The sequence below is a fragment of the Natator depressus genome, chromosome 2 (assembly GCF_965152275.1).
Source record: "Natator depressus isolate rNatDep1 chromosome 2, rNatDep2.hap1, whole genome shotgun sequence".
Taxonomy (NCBI): domain Eukaryota; kingdom Metazoa; phylum Chordata; order Testudines; family Cheloniidae; genus Natator; species Natator depressus.
In genome coordinates, this window is record NC_134235.1 from 200,360,520 (window position 1) to 200,386,455 (window position 25,936).

General features: G+C 40.9%; 1 protein-coding gene across 2 annotated transcripts in view; it reads right to left on the bottom strand.

Moving 5' to 3' along the window:
- Positions 1-979: 979 nt before the first annotated feature.
- CHN2 (chimerin 2) overlaps positions 980-25,936 on the bottom strand; it is a 195,018-nt gene continuing 170,061 nt past the window's right edge. For both annotated transcript variants that reach the window (XM_074945724.1, XM_074945723.1), the window contains 5 exons: positions 24,918-25,091; positions 22,879-22,956; positions 10,870-11,007; positions 6,328-6,433; positions 980-2,786 (listed from right to left, as the gene is read on the bottom strand). In XM_074945724.1, coding sequence (XP_074801825.1) covers positions 2,615-2,786; positions 6,328-6,433; positions 10,870-11,007; positions 22,879-22,956; positions 24,918-25,091 — 668 coding nt within the window. In that variant the 3' untranslated portion in view covers positions 980-2,614. The remainder of the gene's footprint in view (positions 2,787-6,327; positions 6,434-10,869; positions 11,008-22,878; positions 22,957-24,917; positions 25,092-25,936) is intronic.

Consider the following 25,936-nt stretch of genomic DNA (forward strand, 5'->3'; position numbering starts at 1 on the left):
CAGTGCCTGGTGAGGAAGAAGCCATCACAGCATCAGGCTCTGCTGTATTCTGTGAGGGGAGACCAAGAGACTTGGTATAATCCAGTCAGACCCAGCTCACTCTACACGTTGGCGCATACTCCTGCTTTCCAGAAGTTTGTTTGCCTGGCCCTGTTCTTTGGCAGACATTCTGTTTCACAGGAACAGGCTCTGCTTGCTTTTCATTTGGTTCAGTTAGAACTCGAACCAGGGACATGGCAGGAGGGGAGCTGGTGTTTCACATTCCATAGGTGATGCTACCTGTCAGCCAGCTAAGGCAGAGACCAACCATAATTCCAGATTAGCATTAGGAGTGTGTAGAAGAATAATTGCACTGCCCTCTCCCTCTGGTTCCACCTCCCTCTCTCTTTTAAAGTACCATCCATAGTATCAATTAGAGGTCTTCTCCAGCCAAAGTTGCTTTTAAATGGATATTTCTAAAGGCACTACCTTCTACAGTAGTTGGACACTCAGGGCATGAGGTATATCAAAGGCACCAATTCATGCTACATAGGGAGAGGTGAAGCAGTCAAAGGTAGGATTGCAGATCTTTGCTCACCTTTCCTCCAACTCAAAAGTATCAGTAAAACAGAACTCTCTCTTAAACAACAAAATCCCGACTGAAAAGAAATGAAGGAAAATTGTCATATTCAAACTCTTGCATGCAAGCAAGTAGAGTAAAAAATTGCTTTGGTGTCATGGAATAGGCATTGTGGTATAGCTGATTGGGATATATTGGTTCTCTGCTTACTTGACCTTCTAAGAATAGAAATTTGGTGGCAGAGCTCAGTAAAGAAGTTGCAGAAGTATTAACATCCCACTACCAATTCAAAACAGTTGACAGTAAAACAAGTTCTGAGTTTTACCAGCAATGAACTTTTCAGCAATGATGGGAGGACTGATAGAAACTGAGTTTGGTTTGTTTCCCAGGTTGCTATATGGTCAAAACAACAGATGCCAGAACTCTTAACACATTTAATGGGATTTTCCTTCCATTTACACTATCATAAATTACAAAGCATAGTTTACTTCACAAAATAAAACCATTTCCAGATCATTTTTATGACAGTATTTAGTACAGAACCTACAACAAATAAACCTGTACAATTTAGGCAAATCTATAGTAGCATCAGCAAATCAGAACTATTTAGCATCTGCTGTGCAATCTGGGTTAATCTACCTAGGCCTTAAAAATTTCTCTAAAGAACAACAAATTTACAGTATTCCCTCCCCCATTCATTATCATAGTTACACACATTTTTCAATTTGAATAGAAAGCTATGCTCCCTGAAATAATTCAGAAAACTGTATCACTGAGTTACCAAGCATGTGATCCACACAATGACAAAGAGAGATTATAGCTTTTTGTACTGAAAATTCAGTTTGGTAGTAAAGTATGCTGCCTGTCTATGTTTTTAGAAAAATCTCATGCTGAGAAATCATTTTAACATTAGAAAATTTTTCAGTTAGATTACGAACCATGTAGGTCAACATTTGTGAGGGGAGGAAAATAAAAAAAATTGGTAGTAATTAAATTTACCAACTCCCATACTTCTTACACATTCTTGTTTTTAAAAACAAACCATCAGAAAACACATTCAAGAGAAACACTCACATTTTCAGCAGATTTACTGTACATTTATAAATACAGAAACATGACAAATTACTTTTTACAAAAAAAAAAAATAATCAAGCAAAACAAAAGTGCTAACTTTTTAACAAAGCCAGAAAATATCCAGTGTCCCAGCATCACTTAACTTACACATTACTGTACTCCAAGAAACATCTGGCTTGTGAAACTGATACTACCACCAGACTTCTGAAAACTTTCAACACCACATTTTGGATGGGAAAAAGAAAATGATAAGACCATACTTGTTAGAAAATATCAAATGACTAAAAATGTACTATGCAAACTTATAATGCCTAAAATATAAACAAAAACCTAAAGAAAGTGAGAATACACATTTTTGAAAAAAAGAAGTCTCTTTCTTTCAAAACATTTGCAATAAAAGAGGTATGTCAGGATAATACTGCACTAGTGGTAAATGTTTTCATTATATCATAGCAAAAATGCAGGAGAGGATATATGGAAAAAATGCATCACATTGAATTATTGTTTGCTAAAATAAAATGCCATTCTAGCAGCTAATTAAAGTAAAATATCTTGATAATATAGGTTCTGTTTCACGATTGACACATATACTTATGTCTTACAGAGTGGGGAAATGTATAGCAGTATACAAGTAACACTGATTAAGTAGTACCTTTTTGCTTCTCTAGCCATATTAAAATATGTTTTGTGTTCCTTAGTAAAAGTGTTTGCAACATCTCAAAACAAATATACATATGAGGCAAGGCAAAAGATACAAGGTAAAAGGATTTTTTTCTGACTTTTTTTTTTTCTAAAAAAGAGGCATATGTCTATAAGACATAGGCTTTATTAAACATTTTGGCATTCATCTGCAATATTGCAGAAAGTTCCTGGGCTGCACTTCATTTTCTCTTCCTTTTTTTTTAAACTATAAAGAAATGTTGGTTTTCCTTTAAACTTATAATTTCAAATCAGGTGGCTATGAAGTTACTTCTTCATTGTTTAGAACAAAACATCTTCATTTTCTATTAAAATTTGCACAATTTGCTTCTGGTACCGCATGTCATTCAGGGTAGCAAGAGTACTGTCCTCTGGAGGTCTCATTAAAGTAGGTCCAAACACTATTCCCAGGTTTTCAGAATTCATAAAATTCTCCTTTTCATTCAAGGTAACCCTAAAGTAGGAAAAAATAAAATTAGTAAGTAGCAATTTCTTTACTAGAAAAATCTAATATATAGTAGCATTATGTTATGGGACTGTTTTGCTTCAAGCATTGTTAGATAATGATATTGTTGCAACATACAATCTTGGTTACACTTTAGTGACTGTAATCTCACTGTAGTTACACAGCAATTACAGTGCAATTTCACTGTGGTTTTGCTTATGGAAAACTTTTAAATGCTACTTATTCATATAAATGGAAGATTCACCACAAAACTGATAACTCCAGTATAAATACAATGTAGTTGCCATATGTGGATTCTTAAAATATATATTAGGAACGACATTGATGTGATTCAGTCATGTGGTTAAACTTCCAGTTAGAAGGAATTAGTAGTAATTATTTTATCAAAAAGAATAATCATAGGATAATTACAATGTAAACAATGATTATTTACCCTCCAGTAATTGTGGTCCTTTGAGATGATGTAGTCAGTGTGGATCCCATCATCAGTGCACATGTGCCCAGACACGTGAGACTGGAATTTCTTTGAATAGCAGTGTCTGTCAGGACCGTACATGAGCCCTGTGCCTCCTCGTACTCGTTCCTCAAGGGCATAAAGGGTGTGGCAGCTGCAATCCTCACCTCAGTTCCCTCGCAATTCAAAACCTGTTAGCCTAGGACTTCAAAAGTGGTGATGGAGGTGTCGTGGGATCGACACAGACTACAACATCTAGAAAAGAACAGTTACTGGAGGGTAAGTAACCGTTCTTTCTTCAAGTATGTGTCTGTGGATCCCACAGTAGGTGACTGGCAAGCAGTGTCTTCTCAGAACGGCTGAAGTGAGGAGTTCCAGCCATATCAGTCACACAATGACTGTAGCACTGCCCTCCTGAACATGGTGTCTGCCCTGACTGCCATGTCAAAGGTATAATGCTTACCAGCCTGTGCCCTGGTAGTGTGCACCTCGATGTTCAGAAGGAGAGACTTTCCAGGCAGCTGATAGCAGGTGGAAATGTGTGATCCACTTGGAGATCCTCTGTGACAGATGACTTGGCCTTAAATGGGCTGGAAATGGCCACAAACAGGTAGAGAGGCAGCCCAAAAGGCTTGATTCTACCAAGATAATATAGCAAAGCCCTGGATACATTCAAGGCATGCAGTTTCTTCTGTCCCTGCGTCAAGTGCAGCTTTGAAAAGAACACAGCCAAGGTAACAGACTTGTTCAGGTGAACATCAAGACCATCTTAGAAAGGAACTTGGGTTGTGGTCTCAATGTCCCCATCGACAGATCTGTAAGGCAGTCTGGCCACGAAGACTTGGAGCTCACTGACTTTCCATGCAGAAGTGAAGGTCACAAAAATACCATCTTGATGGTAAGATGATGCAGTGAGACTCCAACAATGGTTCATAGGGCGACTCCATGAATTATAGCAGAATAATGTTGAAATCCCACAAGGGTCAGGTTTCTAACTGTAGGGTAAATACAAAGGATACCCTTAAGGAATTTTGATACCACTGGATGAGAGAAGATCGAGTGCAACTTACTGGCATGTGACATGCCAACATTGCTGCTAGATGGACCTTGAGAGAACCAAATGCTAGTCTAGCCTGTTTTAGGAGCTGCATATAATTGAGGATTTTCAGTATTGGTGCCTCTACTGGGTCTGTATTGTTCCAGACCATCTTTTCTGTTTGGAGGAGTAAGTCTTCCTGGTGCTGAATTCCTGCTTTGGATGAGAATTTTCTGAACCCGTAAGGGACAATCTCTGGCTTTTGAGTCTTTTAGCAAGTGCACTTGCTATATATTTATGGGTCCTGTACCTCTCTTGGAATACCCAATGCTTGGAACCATGATTCTCTCTGCATTGTCAATGCAATGGCCAAAGACCTTGCTGAGGTGTTGGAAGCATCCATCATAGGTGCTAATTGACCTTCCTTAATTATGTCTCTTAGCTCCTCCCTGCTCTTGTATGGGACCTTTTCAAGGAAGAGTGACACCCTGCCCAATGTTAGGAAGTCATACTGGGTCAGAAATCCCTGGCAGTTGGCTACATGTAGCTGTAAAGAAGCAAAGGAGTATGACTTTCTCCCAAATAGGGTGAGCCATTTGGGTATCCTTGGGGGTACTCCTGCTCAACTTAGATTTCTCTTGTACCTCCAACACAACTAAAGAGCCCAGGCTGGGTGAGTATAGAAGTACTCAAATCCCACTGGAGTTATTTGGTTTCTCTTCTTGACATGCTTCACAATGGATGCTATCATAGATGGCATCTGCCATAATCCCTTAAGTGGGTCAAGCAGTCCTCTGTTTATGGGGAAAGACAATCCTGGCTGGACCAGAAGCTGACAGAATGTCAAATAGCTTGTGGGATTTCTCTGATGATCACTACCATCTCTATTGCCAGAGTTTCAACAGTCTTCACATGGAGATTTTGGAATGTTTATAGTCAGGAGATGCTGGTAGCAGTGCTGAGGATACTGCTTTGTCAGGAGATGAAGATGAGGGCCTTTGGTGGTGATATAGGGCACTGGTGTTGCTCTGTCCCTGGATCTGGTTCCTCCTGGTACTCCAGTGTAGGGGTCTGGCCAGAGATGCTGATAGGGAGGGTGGTCCACTAGCAGGATCTTAGAGCTCATCTCCTTAGAGTCAGAGGCTCCTTCATGGATTGTTCCAGAAGATGGAGCTTCAGCCTTGTGTCTCACAAGTCCTAGCAGAGAATGACATGGACCCTGAGCATCTGCTGAGAATGTGTGATTTCCTAGACAGCTGAGGCACCTTCCATGGCCATCTTTTAAGAGAATTAGGCCATCATAGGATGGACAATATGTGAAGCCCACAGGTTTTGAGTCCACCATGTTAAGGATCCCTCTACAGAGGGATTTGTACAGGGGGTTTAGCTGTCAGTCAGTACCAAGCCCAGTTGGGTCGAAGTGATCACAGCAGTCAAAAAGCAAGGTCATCAGAAGAGTTCTAAAGAGGATTTTCAGACGGCTTAGGCAAAAATAAGAATTAGTGGGTCAGATACTTGCCAGGTTCCATCTCACTCCCATTGGTGGAAAGAGGAAAATGAGGGAGATTTACCCTTAATGCACTTTTATGGAAGCCCAAGGAGACCCTGTGTGGCCCTGATGGACACCGCTATTCAGAGAAATTCCAGTCTTGCATGGATCCCCTACAATGGGGTCCATCCTGACACATACGCAAAGAACAGTCATTAACTACATCTGTAACTACAGTTGTAATACAAAGTGTAACCTAATTATTTATTGTCTCACATAGTAAAATTATTGTATTTTGTTCTTTTGTGACTGTGTGTGGTGATATTACAAAACTAAATTAACATTTCTAACATATAGTGAGATTTGCTGATGGAAGGCACTATGCTCTAAGTGCAGAGTTACTCTTCTTCCTTGTTTATTCTCATCTTATTTGTAGCAGTGTAGTTTTAACCTTTGGGCTGTGATGGAGGCTTATAATTGCTTTCTATTATATCTCAAAGTAGAAAGATGTAAGCTGTTCAAAGATTATTCTGCAAGCAAACTAACTTACTTTTTGAGATGAATCATTAGATATCTAAGTGTCTCATAGTGCGCAGCAGGAAGTAGCATCAGTACTTCATGGACAGCTTCTAATCGTTCATCAGGATTAGAGATTTCTGTAAAACACAACAGAATTAATGTCAGTAGTTTTACACATATAAATAGCAATAATGCAAGAAGCTGCAATAATGTTACGGAATCATTTATAAGGACAAATGGTATAGTCCAGTTCTTGAATGTGCAGCTGAAGATAAATATTACATTTATATATGGAGTGTTTTTGCAAGGATGCCAAGGTAGCTAATAAAATGGTTTTAACCTGTGAAGCAATCAACAACTGAGACTTTGTGTAATTACTTTTATGCCTGCATGTCTGCCTACAGCACCTGAGCCTTCTCTTACAATATTTTTAATATTCTGACTTGCATCTACCCTTCATCTCGCCTCTGATTTTATGTGATATCTGGACTATCCGTCAAAGAAAGATGGGTGTCATGGAACAAGATAACACAACAGATTTGGGTTCAGCTGAAGCAGCATCAGACTTTATGTCAAGAACACAGCACTACACCTAGCAGGTGAGGAGCCAGGCAGCCGTTGCACTGAGCAGATGCTGATGGGTACTCGCTGAGTTCTTATATAGGCAGCCTGGGTGGCCTCTGGTATGCAATGACCAATAGGGGGTAAGCTATACTAATTCACATCCAAGCTCTACACAGGCTGCATGAGTTCCTTACAATGGGAATTTAAGTTAAATATATCCTTTGAGGCAGCAGTCAAATATATTGCATGGTACTAAAAATTTGCTAATGAAACTAAAATCAAAATCATCACAAAATCACGTATTGTATTGTAGATAATGGTGATGTGGGAATTGTGATGGTAATTTAAAATATTTGGCAATGTCCAACTATCTAGTCAGGAATTCTATAAGAAGAATATGGCATTATATATTCCAAGCCAAGGCAAAGTTATATTTGCTACATAATTTTTCATCAAAACTTAGGAACACAAACAGATTGAACCTTAGAAGGCTACAAATCTTTGTCATGCTTTTTAAAAGGTTGGTAAATTGATGCTGGTAAATTGATCTTAGCATGTTATTTATAAGATTAGTGACAAGCTTGAAGAATTTCATGTGATGCGGGAAGAAAGAGAGAGGAGCGTGAGAGGCCTGTGATATTATTAAGAGTGTGTGGTGAGGAGGAAGGGAAAGGGGAATAGTTTAGAACATTATACTTTTTGCTTATCCATGCTTCAAAAAGGCATCCTTTAAAAAGTGTAAGTTAAATCCTATTGAGGAAAATAGAAAAGAGCATAAATTCTGGCAAGTGATGTGTAAAAATATAATTAGAAAGGTCAAAAAAGAATGTAAAGAATAGCCAAAGACTCAAAAGGTAAAAGCAAAAAAAGTACATCAGAAGCAGGAAGCCTGCTAAACAACCAGTGGGGCCACTGGATGATTGAGATGCTAAAGGAGCACTCAAGGACTATAATGCCATTGTGAAGAAACTAAATGAATTCTTTGCATCGGTCTTCATGGATGAGGATGTGAGGGAGATTCTCAGATCTGATCCATTCTTTTTAGGTGACAAATTTGAGGCACTGTCCCAGATTGAGGTGTCACTAGAGGAGGTTTTGGAACAAATTGATAAGCTAAACAGTAATAAGACACCAGGACCAAATGGTATTCACCCAGGCATAGGTGCTGACTTTCTAATGTGCCAGAGGGTGCTGCCCCCCGAGCCCTGCCCCAGGCCCCGCCCTCACTCTATCCTTTCCCCCAAGGCCCCACCCTCACCCTGCCTCTTCTCGCCCTATTCCACCCCCTCCCCTGAGCGGGCTGCACCCTCACTCCTCTCCCTTCCCCCCCAGCGCCTCCTGCACACTGTGGAACAGCTGATCCATGGCAGGTGGGAAGGGCTGGGAGGGAGGGGGAGGTGCTGATATGGGAGCTGCTGGTAGGTGTTGAGCACCCATCATTTTTTTCCCCGTGGGTGCTCCAGCCCTGGAGTCCACAGTGCCTAAGGAACTCAAATGTGAAATTGCAGCTCTACTAACCTATCATTTAAATCAGCTTTTGTACCAGATGACTGGAGGATAGCTACTGTGGCACCAACTTTTAAAAAAGGCTCCATAAGTGATCCCGGAAATTACAGGCCGGTAAGCCTAACTTCAGTACTGGGAAAACTGGTTGAAACTATAGTAAAGAACCGAATGATCAGACACATAGATGAACATGATTTGTTCCGGGAGATTCAACATGGTTTTTGTAAAGGGAAATCATGCCTCACCAATCTATTAGAATTCTTTGAGGGGGTCAACAAGCATGTGGACAAGGATGATCAAGTGTGTATAGTGTACTTAGATTTTCAGAAAGACTTTGACAAGTTCCCTCAACAAAGGCTCTTAAGCAAAGTAAGCTGTCATGGGATAAAAGGGAAGGCCCTTTCATGGATTAGTAATTGGTTAAAGGATAGGAAACAAAGTGTAGGAATAAACAGTCAGTTTTCAGAATGGAAAGAAATAAATAGAGATGTCCCCCAGGGGTGTGTACTGGGACCAGTACTATTCAACATATTCACAAATGATCTGGAAAAAGGGGTAAACATGAGGTGGCAAAATTTGCAGATGATCCAAAACTACTCAAGATAGTTAAGTCCAAAGCAGACTGCGAAGAGTTACAAAGGGATCTCACTAAACTGGGTGACTGGGCAATAAAATGGCAGATGAAATTCAGTGTTAATAAATGCAAAGTAATGCACACTGGAAAACATAATCCCAGTGTTACATACAAACTGATGGGGTCTAAATTAGCTGTTACTACTCAAGAAAGATCTTGGAGTCATTATGGATAATTCTCTGAAAATAGCCACTCAATGTGCAGCGGCAGTCAAAAAAGCTAACAGAATGTTGGGAATCATCAGGAAAGGAATAGATAGGACAGAAAGTATCATATTGTCTCTCTATAAATCCATGATATGCCCACATCTTGAATGCTGAGTTGAAATGTGGTCCCCGCTTCTCAAAAAAGATATATTGGAATTGGAAAAGATTCAAAAAAGGGCAACAAAAATGATGATGGGTATGGAACAGCTGCCATATGAGGAGAGATTAATAAGACTGGGGTTTTCCATCTTGGAAAAGAGATGACTAACGGGGGATATGATAGAGGTCTTTAAAATCATAACTCGTTTGGAGAAAGTAAATAGGGAAGTGTTATTTATTCCTTCTCATAACACAAGAACTAGGGGTCACCAAATGAAATTAATAGGCAGCACATTTAAAACAAACAAAAGGAAGTATTTCTTCATGCAATGCACAGTCAACCTGTGGAACTCCTTGCCAGATGATGTTGTGAAGGCCAAGACTATATCAGGGTTCAAAAAATAACTAGATAACTTCATGGAGAATAGGCCCATCAATGGCTATTAGCCAGGATGGGCAGGGATGGTGTCCCTAGCCTCTGTTTGCTAGATGCTGGGAATGGGCGACAGGGGATGGATCACTTGCTGGTTACCTGTTCTGTGCATTCCCTCTGAAGCACCTGGCACTGGCCACTGTCAGAAGACAGGATACTGGGCTAGATAGACCTTTGGTCTGACCCAGTATGTCCATTCTTCTGTTCTTTGCTCTAAAGTATAGTTTTAAAATCAATGGGACTCAGTTATTTAAAAAAATGCATGATTCCTTACTTGAAATCTTAAATGGATTTATTCTGGAATCTTTTCAGAGTTGCGCACTCACCTAGTTCCAGTGCAATTCCATTTCAGCAAGTTTTTATAACAGAACATCATCATGTGTAACAAAGTAGTGTTAACAAAGAAACTTGGGGGCAAATCCTGCTTCTTCCTCTGCCAGATTTGCTTTGGAGCCAGTGCTGTTCTGTTGCACAAGGGGAGCAGAGAACATGAGAACTAATATAGGGGATGTGCATCCTCTGCTTCCCATAAAGTCCAGCTTCATAGGGGCTCACTGCATGCTCCCTCACAATGGCAATTTGGGCCTGGGGTACAAAAAGCAGTATGGGATGGATTCATTGACTATTCTCGTCTTGGCCGTGTAAAGGAACAAGCACTGTCGCAGCTCCTCTGCCCTGTGAACAGAATAGTAGCTGAGGAACAGCTCCATTACTACTCTGTAGCTCGTAGAATAGAGAAAAGATGCTTCCTTTCCTGTCCCTAGGGATCTCCCAGTGCCTTAAAGCAGGTTTAATCCCTTAAAGCAGAACTGTATTTTTTAAGACAACCGCATAAACAGCTCCCATTAAAGCAAACAGATTGGCTCAGATCCTCAGCTGGTGTAAGCTGTAACTCGCTTGACTCCAGAGAAGCTACACTGATTTACACAGCCATACATAGCTGCAGGGGGAACAGCTTTATATCAACACTGATGTAAACATTCCATTTAAAAGAGGAAAATGATGAAAGAGCAATGAACAAAGCAATGTATTTCCTTCCACTTTGTTGGAAAGATTGATTTTTTTTAATAAAAACATTTTTTTAGGAGAAAATGTAATTAAAAATTATATGAATTGTTATGCAATTCTTACTTGCTGCCTCTATAAACTTGGAGTAGGTCTCATAAGTGATTACAGGAATCGGCAAGTCTCTGAAATATAGCTTCAGTGCTCCAGCAATAATGTTTATGTCTGGATATAAACTTGCAGAGATATCAGCCTTGTCACCATCTAGAAGAGAAGCAAGAAATCTCTTGTTAAAATAGCATAATTTTACTTCGGCAAGACTTGGCCTCCTTAATACTGATTAAGGTTTATTCCTTCCATCCTTACAAGAAATAATCTGCAGACAGCATTTGAAACAAACATATAACCACCAATTTTCCAGTATATCAATGAGAGTGGTATTTCCTCCACTATTTTTCAAGTGTTGGTTGTTTATAGCTTCAATGTAGACTGGCAAATACAACACCAAAATCTACAGTATATCATCTCATGTAGAATTTCTAATGCTGAGTGCAAAAATTCAGGGATGAATAATAGAACTGCTGAATTCTGCCTGTTCGTTAAATGTTGACAATAACACTCTAATAGCTAGCTTTTATATAGCACTTTTTACACACAGATCTCAAAGCCATTTACAAAGGAGATAACTGTATTTTACAAGTGGGGAAACTGAGACACACAGAGGTGAAGTGACTTGCTCAAGGTTACCAAGCAGATCAACACCAGTTTGGAAAAGAACCCTGCTCTTTTGAATCATAATCACATGATCTGCTTGCTGGGCCACAATGATAAACAGATCACAGAATCCTCTTGTTGCTTTGAAATTTTCTGTTGTCTTCTAAATTTATTTTCCTATCCAAACAGCATGTGAACAGTTTCAGGTAAATATCTCAATTTAAATAGTCCTGCCATGGCATTTAGCTATGCAAGTCATGTGGTACTGTTTCTGTTAAATGATTATGTGACTTATGTAACCAAAATTACATGAATTTTGAATTTCATATATTGCAGCAGAATAATTCAAAACTCCCTTTCAATCATTTTAGCTTAACACTCAGTTGATGCTAGTAAAGCTTGACCACTGAAATGCCTGCCGAAAAGGAAAATGAACGAATTTCAAACATAGCTGAATCAAAGTTAGTTTTCAAGTTCAAATGACTATTTGCAGACATTTTTCCATTATGCACTGACTTGACGTTTTCCAAAAGTCAGCATTTGTTATGCCTGTAAAACCTCTTTTCCTTCCATCCCACTGAAGAGTTGGAGAAAAGGGCTAGTTTTTGTGCATTAGAAACACCCCTTCCTTTTCTCAGAAACTGGCCACACCCGTGTCAGATTATATGGACACTTCTGTGTGTGTGTGTGTGTGTGTATAGCTTCCTCTCTCCACCCTTATTTTCAATACCACAATGTCCACATTTTTCTTCACTTTGAGAACTGCTCAGGACTCATGGCATTCTCTCTGCCCTGCAGCTGAAAGTGACACGCTTGCTCTTCTTTGCCTTTTTCAACCAGCCCCAGTGCAAGGTGAATATGCCATACCCAGTATGCCCATCCAAAAGAGAGAGGAAGGATAGGCCAGTGGTTAGGGTGGCAGCCTGGGACTTGGGAGGTCAGGTTTAATTCCCTGCTCCACCCAGACTCACTATATGACCTTGGGCAAGACACTTATTTTCTCCATGTTTCAGTACCCATCTGTAATGACAGTATTACTTCCCTACCTCATAGGGGTGTTGTGAGGATAAATACATGAAACATAGTAAGGAGCTCGGATACTGGAGTAATGGGGGCCATACAAGTACCTAAAATAGATAAAGTGTGTATGTTATGTGTACTGCTCCTAAGGTGCTGGTGACAGTCTTTCTTAAGAGGGAATGTACTGTAAACATGCTTCAGATTATTTTTTCACTGCAGGAGAAAACAGCTTGTGTTGATTCTAGATGTTCTGTACAAACCTATGGCATTAATCTTGAAGGAATCGGTTCATCTGTCTAATGCATGCGCATAACTCTCATTAGCACTAACAGGACCTACATGTACTCATCAAGAGAAGATTATATGCTTAGCGTTTAAAATAAACAGCCTTTTTTGACATAGCTGAGTAGTCTGAACACATACATCAGTATTTAATTTAACACAGCATCCATACCCCTAACAGAACGTTTACTCTGCCCCAATCTCTTGTTTATCCACACATACTTGGCACAGTAGCATTAGTATTATAAAACATTGTTTGGACAGCTCTATTTAATTGCTGTACGTGGAATGCTAAAAATGCTACACTGAAAACAGATGCTTTCAAGAAGACAGCAGCTGCATCAAACAGATATGGCAAATCCGAATGTTGCATCCATTACTTGTCTTTATTTAACAGCAAGGTCACTAGTATACTAAATGGAAGTGCTATTTATTCAATGTTTTTACAGTGTAGTATAGCAAGCATCCTTAAACTGGCACTCTAGCTGCATCAAATGCCACACAAACATACATTTTATTTATATCTTTGCTTGAAGATCACTGTAACAAAAGTGTATTAGTTCATGAATCACAAAATTAGTTGTCTCCAAAGACTGTGGCACTTCAAAAATAAACATATGTCTATAAAAAATGCAACTGAAGAAAAATTTTGGAAGCGAATAAAAATACACTTTCTGTTATATGGAAAGTCACAAATTTAAAATCTTCTCCAACAGATACCTACTGATGTTTTTTTTCCCCTATTAAAGCAACTCTGGCAAGCTACACTTATTTTCTATTTTCCCAGGATGGCTGGATTTGTATTTAAAAGTTTTAGAAACATTCAAAGCACTTAAGGAAGAAGTGTTAACTCATAGCAAGTGGAGTCAAGGACAAAGTGTAAAACAGAGGAGCATCAGTGCTATTAACTTAAAGGAACCTAATTGATTTTACGATACCTTTTTCTTTCTGTATTACCAAAATTGTCCACAACTCTGCAATAAGGTAAATTGACACACAGCAGCTGTTATGATGTCAATACCAAAAGCTTTTCTGTACTAATCTGTAAAAATGTAATTCATTTAGCACACAATAATATAGCACAACTTACATTTTTCTGTTCTTTCCTCCCATCCCTTGCTCTTCCCAAACCACCTGTTATGTCTAAATTTGGACTCTTCAAGTCAAGGACCATGTTTTTTCTTTGTTGTTTAAAGGGCACAGCACATTTTAGATGGGCTATAAATAATTATTTATAGGGAAAGAGATCAGAACTGGTATTACCTTCCACAAATCTAAACTATGCACATTCAGTGCTTGTCATAAATATAAAGGGAAGGGTAAACCCCTTTAAAATCCCTCCTGGCCAGAGGAAATCTCCTCTCACCTGTAAAGGGTTAAGAAGCTAAAGGTAACCTCGCTGGCACCTGACCAAAATGACCAATGAGGAGACAAGATGCTTTCAAAAGCTGGGAGGAGGGAGAGAAACAAAGGGTATGTGTGTCTGTCTATATTCTGTCTTTGCCAGGGATAGACCAGGAATGAAGCCTTAGAACTTTTAGTAAGTAATCTAGCTAGGTACGTGTTAGATTATGATTTCTTTAAATGGCTGAGAAAAGAATTGTGCTGAATAGAATAACTATTTCTGTCTGTGTATCTTTTTTATAACTTAAGGTTTTTGCCTAGAGGGGTTCTCTGTGTTTTGAATCTAATTACCCTGTAAGGTATCTACCATCCTGACTTTACAGGGGGGATTTTTTTTATTTCTATTTACTTCTATTTCTATTAAAAGTCTTTTTGTAAGAAAACTGAATGCTTTTTCATTGTTCTTAGAACCAGGGGTTTGGGTCTGTAGTCACCTATGCAAATTGGTGAGGCTTTTTATCCAACATTTCCCTGGAAAGGGGGGGTGCAAGTGTTGGGAGGATTGTTCTTTGTTCTTAAGATCCAAGGGTCTGGGTCTGTAGTCACCTAGGCAAATTGGTGAGGCTTTTTACCAAACCTTGTCCAGGAAGTGGGGTGCAAGGTTTTGGGAAGTATTTTGGGGGGAAAGACGTGTCCAAACAGCTCTTCCCCAGTAACCAGTATTTGTTTGGTGGTGGTAGCGGCCAATCCAAGGACAAAAGGGTGGAATATTTTGTACCTTGGGGAAGTTTTGACCTAAGCTGGTAAAGATAAGCTTAGGAGGTTTTTCATGCAGGTCCCCACATCTGTACCCTAGAGTTCAGAGTGGGGAGGAACCTTGACAGTGCTGAATTACACTTACACTAAAACTACATTTTCCTTCAAAGGTCCTTGGACCCAATGGTCTTATTGTGCCAAATCAAGTGTCATTGTGAGAACTGCCCAAGTTAAAGACTTTAGGATTTGATCCTTTGAAAAAACTGTCAAACTCCAAATCCAGTAAAACAAAGACACTTGCACACAGTTTACACGAATGCCAATAAAAGTCAGGGTGCTTTTGAATGTAATATTTAACAGCATAATATTATAACAAATATGTTTGCCAGACAATCAAAGAAACAACAACAAATAAAAGGACAAAATGCATTTACTACAATGGCGTCTCTGTGGACAAACTGCACAATGAGTGTTTTCTATGCCATCAGAATGCAGCAGGTCAACAGCAGTACAGAGAACGACTGTTGCTCTACAGCATCCACATTCATTAGATTAAATAAATCCTTATTATTCCTCTTATTCTAGTTAAAAATAGCTGAAACAGAACATTGTCACAACCTCAATAAGCCTAATTCTCATGTACACTAAGGCCCATTTACACCATTTGGCTGTATAAAGGAACTTACTGTATGTAAGAACTAGGCACATCTCCTGTTTCACATCCCAGCTTCATCAGCATTTATCAACCTGAGATAATATATCCAGAGATAACATTCTCTTCCAGTGACTTTAACTTCTAAGTTTCAGTTTCCTTTCTGATTTATATTGTAATGCTTTTGTAGGAACAAGTCACTGTCCCTTTAAGAATCCTACAGCACTGGGGGTAAAATTCTGCCTTCATTGTACCCCTGCAAATCCAGTTTAAGTCAACCGGAACTCTGCTATTCTGTGGCGGAGTTTGATACACAGTGTTAAACAAGATTTTCTATAACATTCTATCGCATTTCATTTCCTATAGCCTGATGAAGATGATGTGTGTCTTAAAAGTTTTAGTAAAATAGTTTCCTCTTAGATCATTGTTAGTACTGTGTGCCGGGTAATTAAATGAACAGATTCCATGTGTGTAAACTAACACTGTTTTTTAAGACAAATATTTACAGAGATGCAGCAACTGCAGCTAACGTTCTATCCATGTGCACACAGACTGACTTCCTAGTGCCCCCTCCAAACTCTTCCCTCCTGCAACTTGTGCTTCTCCCTACAAGTTCCATATAGGCTGCTACAGTCATGATGTGGAGACACAGCTCACAGAGCAACAAGATTTGTATGTGTGTGAATGGTGGCAGCAGAAAAGATGCCAGCATCCAACACAGAAACAATATGCCATCCTCTTAATGTTTGTAAGTTATACTTTGAGCATGATCACTTCAGAATCCCTCCTTTTGTGGTTAGTTCTCCTTAGCCAGTGTAGCCATTACAGGAATTTTCTTCCAAACAAGGAAAACTTCAGATACAAAGTATTTCTAACATAATGTGATCTACACCATTTTAAATGTTGTGTTTTTTTTTTAAAGAAACTTTTTAAAAGTATAAAGTGCAAAAATAATATTTGAAGAAACAAAGCAGGAGGGAAATACCATATATGGGAGAGGAGCAGGATGGTATATCACACACAAGAAAGGAAATATCCTCCCAAATACGGTAAGATGATAGGTATACAAGGAAAGCTGCATTTTGTGTGTGTATGTAGAGCCATCTACACTTGAGACTGAACACAGGTACATGTGTGTTATTGTACCATAACCCCCATATTGTCCACATCTGAAGCCCTGAGGCACATTCCTGATGGACAGTCTAGTGCATGAAAGCTAGCATGCATGAGGGGTGTGGGTATGTAAGCACCTCCGCTGTGGCATGACCCTGTACTTGTTCTGTACTTGTTCTACAGTGTAGTGTAGACAGCGGCAAAGGCCGTATACCAGGACACGAGTAGCGATAGTACTCCAGGGCGATTCCCATAGTGCACTGATCATTTTGCTGCATGACCCTTAATGGAAAGTCCCTGAAACCCACTTGCCAGCAGTGGTAGCAACCTATCCTGACTCCCACAGAACAGTTTTCCACTAAAATCGATTGATCAGTACAGGTGATTGTGGTCCGAGAGCAACTACCTGGTCTCTGGAGCACACCTGGGTGCTCACTGTGTGCTCGGAGCAGATTGTCCTTCACCAGGTAGGTGGCAGGTACACTCACCTGTACCAGGAGATTTCACAGAGGCTGGAGATGGCTGGCATTCACCAGATTCCATCCCAATGCTGGGTGCACATGAAACACATCAGGCTCTTGTACTGGAGGGTGAAGGACTCCAGCAATTGCTCCAGGAGTTGACTTAGCACATACCCATGCTACGAGATGAGCTGGACTGGGAGCTCTCCAGGGTTGCAGGTACAGAGCCTGAACTGACTCATGAGCCCCTCCTCAACCCCGCTGGCCTCATCGTAGGATGGGACCGATGATGGGCAGGGTGAGGAGGCAGCGGAGACCTCAGAGGAATTCCTAGAGGAAGCCCCAAGAGACACAGAGGAAGAGAAGCATGTGATTCTGCACCTCTACTGGGCAGTCCTGGTTGAAGAATTATCTGTGGAGAAAGAAGTGGTTCGGGACTATTTAGAAAAGCTGGACAAGCACAAGTCCATGGGGCTGGACGCGCTGCATCCAAGCGTGCTAAAGGAGTTGGCGGATGTGATTGCAGAGCCATTGGCCATTATCTTTGAAAACTCATGGCGATCAGGGGAAGTCCTGGACGACTGGAAAAAGGCTAATGTAGTGCCCATCTTTAAAAAAAGGGAAGAAGGTGGATCCTGGGAACTACAGGCCAATCAGCCTCACCTCAGTCCCTGGAAAAATCATGGAGCAGGTCCTCAAGGATTCAATTCTGAAGCACTTAGAGGAGAGGAAAGTGATCAGGAACAGTCAGCATGGATTCACCAAGGGCAAGTCATACCTGACTAATCTAATTGCCTTCTATGATGAGATAACTGGCTCTGTGGATAAGGGAAAAGTGGTGGACGTGTTGTTCCTTGACTTTAGCAAAGCTTTTGACACGGTCTCCCACAGTATTCTTGCCAGCAAGTTAAAGAAGTATGGGCTGGATGAATGGAATATAAGGTGGATAGAAAGTTGGCTAGATTGTCGGGCTCAACGGGTAGTGATCAATGGCTCCATGTCTAGTTGGCAGCCGGTATCAAGTGGAGTGCCCCAAGGGTCGGTCCTCAGGCCGGTTTTGTTCAATATCTTCATAAATGATCTGGAAGATGGTGTGGATTGCACCCTCAGCAAGTTTGCAGATGACACTAAACTGGGAGGAGTGGTAGATACGCTGGAGGGTAGGGATAGGATACAGAGGGACCTAGACAAATTGGAGGATTGGGCCAAAAGAAATCTGATGAGGTTCAACAAAGACAAGTGCAGAGTCCTGCACTTAGGACGGAAGAATCCCATGCATTGCTACAGACTAGGGACTAAATGGCTAGGCAGCAGTTCTGCGGAAAAGGACCTCGGGATTATAGTGGACGAGAAGCTGGATATGAGTCAGTGTGCCCTTGTTGCCAAAAAGGCTAATGGCATTTTGGGCTGTGTAAGTAGGGGCACTGCCAGCAGATCGAGGGACGTGATCAATCCCCTCTATTTGACATTGGCGAGGCCTCATCTGGAGTACTGTGTCCAGTTTGGGCCCCACACTACAAGAAGGATGTGGAAAATTGGAAAGAGTCCAGCGGAGGGCAACAAAAATGATTAGGGGACTGGAACGCATGACTTATGAGGAGAGGCTGAGGGGCCTGGGACTGTTTAGTCTGTGGAAGAGAAGAATGAGGAGGGATTTGATAGCTGCTTTCAACTACCTGAAAGGGGATTCCAAAGAGGATGGCTCTAGACTGTTCTCAATGGGTAGCTGATGACAGAACAAGGAGTAATGGTCTCAAGTTGCAGTGGGGGAGGTTTCGGTTGGATATTCGGGAAAACCTTTTCACTAGGAGGGTGGTGAAACACTGGAATGCGTTACCTAGGGAGGTGGTGGAATCTCCTTCCTTAGCTATTTTTAAGGTCAGGGTTGACAAAGCCCTGGCTGGGATGATTTAATTGGGGATTGGTCCTGCTTTGAGCAGGGGGTTGGACTAGATGACCCCCTGAGGTCCCTTCCAACCCTGATATTCTATGATTCTATGATAAGAAGCCCCCCCACCAGGACCCAGAGCTGCTGTAGGAACCAGAATCTGACATTGGTAAGTTTTACAATGGACCCCCACCCTTCCTCTGGTGATATATGCCTCAGCCCAGCCCTCCACCCCACCTCAGCATGGTCCCATAGCAGCACACAGCTTTAAATCAATGATTTTATTGAAATCCCATGAACCACTAGAAAGCATTTAACAGAAGCCATAACAGGCCCTTGTGTCTGTGCATTTCTTGGCTATCACTGACAGCAATAGTCCAGGTGCTGCACAGAATAGGGGGGGAAGAAGGGGGAGGCTGAGTGCTATAAGGCCCCAGGTGGGGAAAGAACAGTTTCATGACACACATGGTTGTGCAATGATCCAACATTATTCCTCTCCCACCACATATCCTGTTTTTCCTTCCTCTTATGAATGGGAGCCGAATGGAGGGGGGATAGGGATGCTTAGTTCCTTGTGTGCAGGCCTGCCTACGTCCGGGAAGACAAAGGGAACTGTTCGGTTGTCCGAGGAACATCAGAGCAGTCCATTCTCCCTGTGATCACTTCAAATGTTTTGTACCATTCCCAGTACCTGGTGTCTGGCCTCTCCCTATGCTGAGCCGCTCTGCAGAATCCAGGATAAGCACGGGTGAGTGAAGCATCCACTCCAGTGGTTGCACAAATGCCAGGCCCCTTAGCAGCAGAGAGGTGATTGACTTGTGGTGTTAATCCAGAAGTTTAGGGAAGAAAATACACTTCTGGAGTCACTCTCTGTTTCTCTGTCCCTTTCAATGCTGTTCACTGGACACAGGGGCTGGACTTTCTTGCGACACAGGGGGAATTAAGTGGTGGGTGGATGTTTTCTGTGGTTCTCCGTTCCTCTTCCATGGCAACTCCATCTGCTAGCATAGAATGGTCAATTTTCTCTTGAATTGCCACCCAGTCCTGTAAGCATAATTCAACAAATTTTTGGTGTTGCAGAAATTCAAGATGGTTTTTCAGTAGGGCAAATGTGCTTGGTCCAACTTTGTAGCTCACTAAACCCCACCACTCAGTAATATGTAGATAGGTCACCATTATCAGAAATATATCTCTGACATAGGTGGCCAGGTGTCCTCCACAGGACTGGAAAGCCACTACTCTTTTCCATTCCAGTCTCAAAAACTGCCATGTTCTCAAAGTGATGGCCAGCCTTTAAAGAACAGAAAGATGACTTGGTAACGTTACCCTTAAAGGAACCAAACACCACCTTAGGTGGTTCATCCATGCACTGTAAACATTAAAACACTTTAATAACAGTACTGCAGGCATCTTACCATTTTTTTTAACCTCAGCTCCTTCCTAATGGGCTGCAAAAGTAGTCTGAAGGAGGGGGTTGTAACAGCTGCATTCCTGGGATTCTAAAATGTACCAGTGTTGTGGCTTCCACAGTACAATTGCATGATGTTGGGGAATTTAGTTACTTTCCAAGGAAAAATGCAATATACTGTTACCCTCGTCTTTGACTTGGCGGGATATTCTGATGCCAACAAAGAAGCCATTCTGGTGGAAAGGCAGGAGTTCCACAGAGATCACATAGGAAGACACAGAAAGACCTGTTCATTGGCATAGATGGAAGTCAGGAGCAGTTCAGGTTTCTTAGAGCAAGGAAGGATTGGGCTCTTAGGCATGGTTAAGGCTTTCCTGAAAATGGAGAGTTTCACAGGCAATGGGAGTACGTCAGAGGGAACAAGATCACGCACTCAGAAAATCCTTAGTCCAACCGGCATGCTTCTAGGCCCTGCCCACCACTGTAGCACCTGCTCCTCTGCATGAACAAACAGCAGCTCCTCCTTCTCCTAGTCCTCCTCCATCTGCCTGCTAGGCTGCTGCTGAGGCAGTGAATCCCACCACCATCCCTAACAGGAAGGAACATGCTCGATGCCTGGCACAACATCCCCTGCAGGCACCTGAAACCCCTCGAGAGGGGAACCCCCCAGAGCATTCAGGAGGGGAAGGATGAGCCTGATCCAGTTCTTGTGGATCAGCTTGTGAACAGTTCCCAGATCCCACACAGGAGACAACCCCATTTGTTCCCCTCCACCCTCCAATATTTTTCTGCCATTCCTCCCTTGTTAGGGAGAGGGGAAGGGCAAGGAGACATATTCGAAGAAGTTAACGATTGACCACCTTTGAGGGAATCTGACATGTTGTTGTTGTGTATTTGATCTTGTTTTAGCTCTATGTTTGATGTATGTTTGTCAAATAAAAGTTACTGTTCCCGTCTTGTATGTGTGCACTTTGCTTTCTGAGTATGATCAACATGTTTTCCACACATTAGGGAGGAGTCAGCAGGATTCCCAGCACACCATGATGGTTCTCCAGGACCAGAAGCGGTGGCCCTCCCGTGGGCATACCATTGCACTCCCAGCACTCAACACGCCTGTTTCTTGGGATCCTACCGGATTTCATTCCCCCCAGACTCAGTCAGCTGTCTCAAATTTGTGTGGGCCGATTCTGTCTAGTGTCCAGTACTGCACCGCAGGAACATTTGTCCAGTGAGCAAGAGCAGAACCACATCATCATACCTGTGCTCCATGTCTCCAACACAGTTTGGAGGAAGCGAGAGGGAGCTGCCATTGCCAAATGTGTGAAGGCGGAGTACAGTACCAGCAACACATAACAAGGCGGTTCCCGGAGTGTCTCCTGTGATGCACAGGACTCTGGGTTACTGCCCCTGAAACGATAGCACTAATGTGGTGGACAAAAAAAGAGGCAGTGTGGACACGGGTATATGCCCTGTACACAGCGTGTACCCGTTCCCCATTCAGCATATGTGGACACTCAGCACAGGTATGGGATACATGTGCAATTCAGTACACAGACAAGTTCCAGGGAAGCATGGAAACACAGAAGTAGCCTGTGTGTGTGAGAATTACACACACATTGTACGCAGTGTTGTTGTAGCCATGTTGATCCCAGGATATTAGAGGCATGAGGTGGGTGAGATAATATCTTTCATTAGACCAGCTTCTGTTGGTGAGAGAGACAAGCTTTCGAGCTTACACTGAGCTGAATACCTGAAGAAGAGCTCTGTATAAGCTCGAAAGCTTGTCTCTCTCACCAACAGAAGCTGATCTAATGAAAGATATTACCTCACCCACTTTGTCTCCCTATGAAACACACATAAAGACAGACACAGTGCTGTTAGCTAAGTGGTGGGGCCTATGTGGTTTGCAGGATCCTGTGGGTTTTTAAGTAAACATTCTTTATATAAAATTAGCTAAAGATTTTGCAGAGTTTTTTGGACCCTTGCTGTGAATTCCCATATACGATGTAAATCCGCTTGCCTATTAAGACAACTGCACTTTGACCATTTTAGCATTGAGTATAACATTCAGCACAATGACAACTGCAGTCTGCCTTCCTGAACAAAGATCATTATTATTTGTTTATGGTAGCATCCACAATGTGCTAGATGCCTTCCAGACATTCAGGAATGCCTCTGTCTGAGGTGGTAACCTAGAGGTGAAAGGCTCTAGACCATTAGCAGTCATCTGAACCTTTCACTTCCCTATCTACATTTATTTGTTGTGTGTTTATCTACATAATTCCAACTATGAAATATGATTTTAATCATGTGAACAGTGCTAAGGAAATTGGTAAAAAATAATAACATCAGAAAAAAGATAGGTAACATTTTGGGTTTCTGCTTATAGACCAGTTTCCTCACCATGGTATTTGAGCTCCCAGAGATCAATAAGAACAGTGTCTCTTTAAACCAAAAGGTCAGCTGAAAACCCATCTAATATTAAAACACACTATACCTCGATCAAAAGCCATTTTGACATCTTCAATGTGTTCAGTGAACCCTGAGACTCTGTAAAGGCCCTCTGACTTTAAACCTGCAAGGTAAACATTTGATTTAGCTTTGTTTCTGCTATCAACAGATACATATATCAACAAATATTCAATCTATTCAAATCTTAAAATCAATAACATCACAGTTATTTTATGTTATGCTAATAATCCCATATATGAAATGTGACGAGCAATAATTTTAATGTTAAACTTCTGAGTATTTTAAAGAAGAATTAAGGTAAATTTTAAAGATTACAAGTTGGTTACATTTTCTGGTTTTATTAGTTTGGTAGGGAATACACAGTATCAGCTACAAAATACTACAATTTGCCTATACTGGCAACATATGGTATGATCACTTCCTATTAAGTTCTTGTTTTTCGGTCTGTAATTACTATAGCTTTAAATTCTGCCTTCCTTATGTCTGTGTTCTTAATGACCTATAGTGATGCCAGCAATTAACTCTACCTTCCTGTGGTCCTTTTTCCTCTCTGATTTTGCTGTCAATCTTAACTGGTACGTGCAGCATACACTGTTCTTTCGCACAACCCATCCCTCCCACTATCCTTTGCCTGTTTGCTGCTAGCCTCCACAAATCTTACTTGCACTGTTCCCATCCCTACAGGAAAGAAGGGTGGTTCAAGACAGCAGCAGATACTACTAGTCAAAGTGGCTTACATGGCTGTTACTTGTTTTAACTCACTAATTCCTTACTGTGACCATGCCCATATGATCACCCAACAAAGAGACACTAACCTTTTTTAGCTACTGAGGCTGTATCATGACCAAAACCAATATCCCAACAGGAGGGATTTTTAGAGTTCTTACAGCTGTTAAGGTATTGATAATGAAAGAGGACAACCAATTTAGTCTGAATTGACATTTGTAAAAGAAAGAATATTTATATATCAAATGCAATATAGCTTTCTAATATGTCCTTTGCTATCATTATAGATACTTATGTTTCAGTAAAACTGTTCTCTCTCAAACCCATCCTCCCTTTCCACTTGTTCTTGCAGTGATGATATAATCCTGGCTGAGATTTGCAGAGCAGTACAGAGGATTTAGCTGCACATCTTCTATTAATTTTAATGGAAGATGTGTGGCTAAATCCCCTACACTGCTTTGAAATCCCCTATCTGGCAGCAGTGTGTTGCCATGCAGATTACTATCATGTCAAAAATTCAGCATCATGGGATCTCTGTGCAAAACATGACTAACAGAGGAAACGTGGCTTATCAGGTGGCACAACTCACATGTAAGCCACCAATAACATATACATGATCATTAGCTTGTAATCATTTTGCATAACTTGGGGTTATCGTAATTTGTAAATGTGGAATGCATGTCAGTTCAGTAAAAGACAAATCACAAGCTGGCTTTTTGGCTGTGACACGTTGCTTGGCTATGTCATTCATCAGTCAGAAACAGAATGTAATGTGAATTTCACTAGAAGAGAGGCTTGCCACGGGTCACAAAATGTTGCACTCCTCTTTCATGTTTTGTATGAGCCATTTCCATTCATTTGTGTTCTCTCACACATGATGTTCTGAAATAGTTTAAAACTATTCGTAACTTGCATGGAATTAAACTCTGATTGCTTTGAAATGAAAATATTGTCCATATATCTGTCAAAGGGAAATGAACCAAGTGAAAAGACACACAAGTGAGTTTAAAGTTTGTCCTTTTAAAAAGTATGACATGAATAGTTTGCATTTTAGAAGACATATCTAATATATTTTTTTAAAAGCAATTTAAATAATTTGCATTTGGAAATGACAGAACTGGACTTTACTAGCCAATGCAAAACAGTAGAACTTTTACTCAAAAACCTACTCCTGTCCACTCTTCCGTTTACTTGGGCCTATTTTTTTCTCCCAACTTAACATGTAATTCAAAGTTGATTTAATTTTTATGTGTATCTGTTAATCCTCGATCACAATTCATGTAACATTATAGACCTGGCGACACTCCACTCTAGTCTAACAAAGAAAATCATGCAAACCTCTTGCTTCTATTTCTCGAATGCATATATCCACAACCATTGGTCTCTGTGTATTGTGGGCCTTCACTAGTGTAGTGAGGTCACAGCAGTAGACTCTCTTGATCCTCTTGAGGTCTGGTTGACAGTCATTGGGCACATATTTGGAACACTGTTTGTGTACGTTCAACCCACAGTCTGTGAACAAAGTTTTGCCAGAATTAACACTTCCATTGATAGGTTTTGCTAGGTAATGATTTCATGAGCCTATACAAACAAATAGGAAAACCCTCATCCCTCAGAAAAAACCAGAACAAACACAAAAACTCGTCACATCGCTCTCTAGTGACTCCTGTGGCTGACTCACTCAATAACATTGACAGGACTTGGTGACATCCAACACCCCGAAGAGAGGGTCACTGCAATGCTGAGATTCTGAAGAGGGAAGAGGATGGAGGATCCCTGAAAAAAGTTAGTGAGAAGAGCCCAGATGACTATCTTGCATCTGCCCCAAAGGGTGTTAGGAAAAACCAGGGTCAGGAACAAACACTGCACTCCAATGTACTTTTCACAGAAGTTTGCTTTCTACTGTAAAGCATTTCTAGTTCTGCTTCTCACTGATAGTGTGTGTAGAGGAGCAAAGCAAAAGTGTGCTTGTTATTAACCAAGGCCCTTATGCTATAATCATTCAGGGCTCCTTAACATTCCTGAACTTATCACTGGTAAGGCAAATATACCTTTTGCATATTGATTACTGGCTGAACTATTAAAATTTTAAAAACTCTCTGAATTACTTGAAACACATCTCAATATTATGTTCCATAAAATGTCAATCAAACAAAATCAAATTATCCCTAAAAGACAACAACAAATCTTCTATAAGTTTAATGGAATCAGTTTAGTTTATTTGGTCTCTTCAGACAGAAACTACTGCATAATGGATTATTGTTCAGTGACATCTAAGTAAATCTGGCCAGCTGCATTTAGGATACTCCCTTTATTGTTTTCAATGTTCTTGCAAAACATTTCATGTGAGGTTAAAA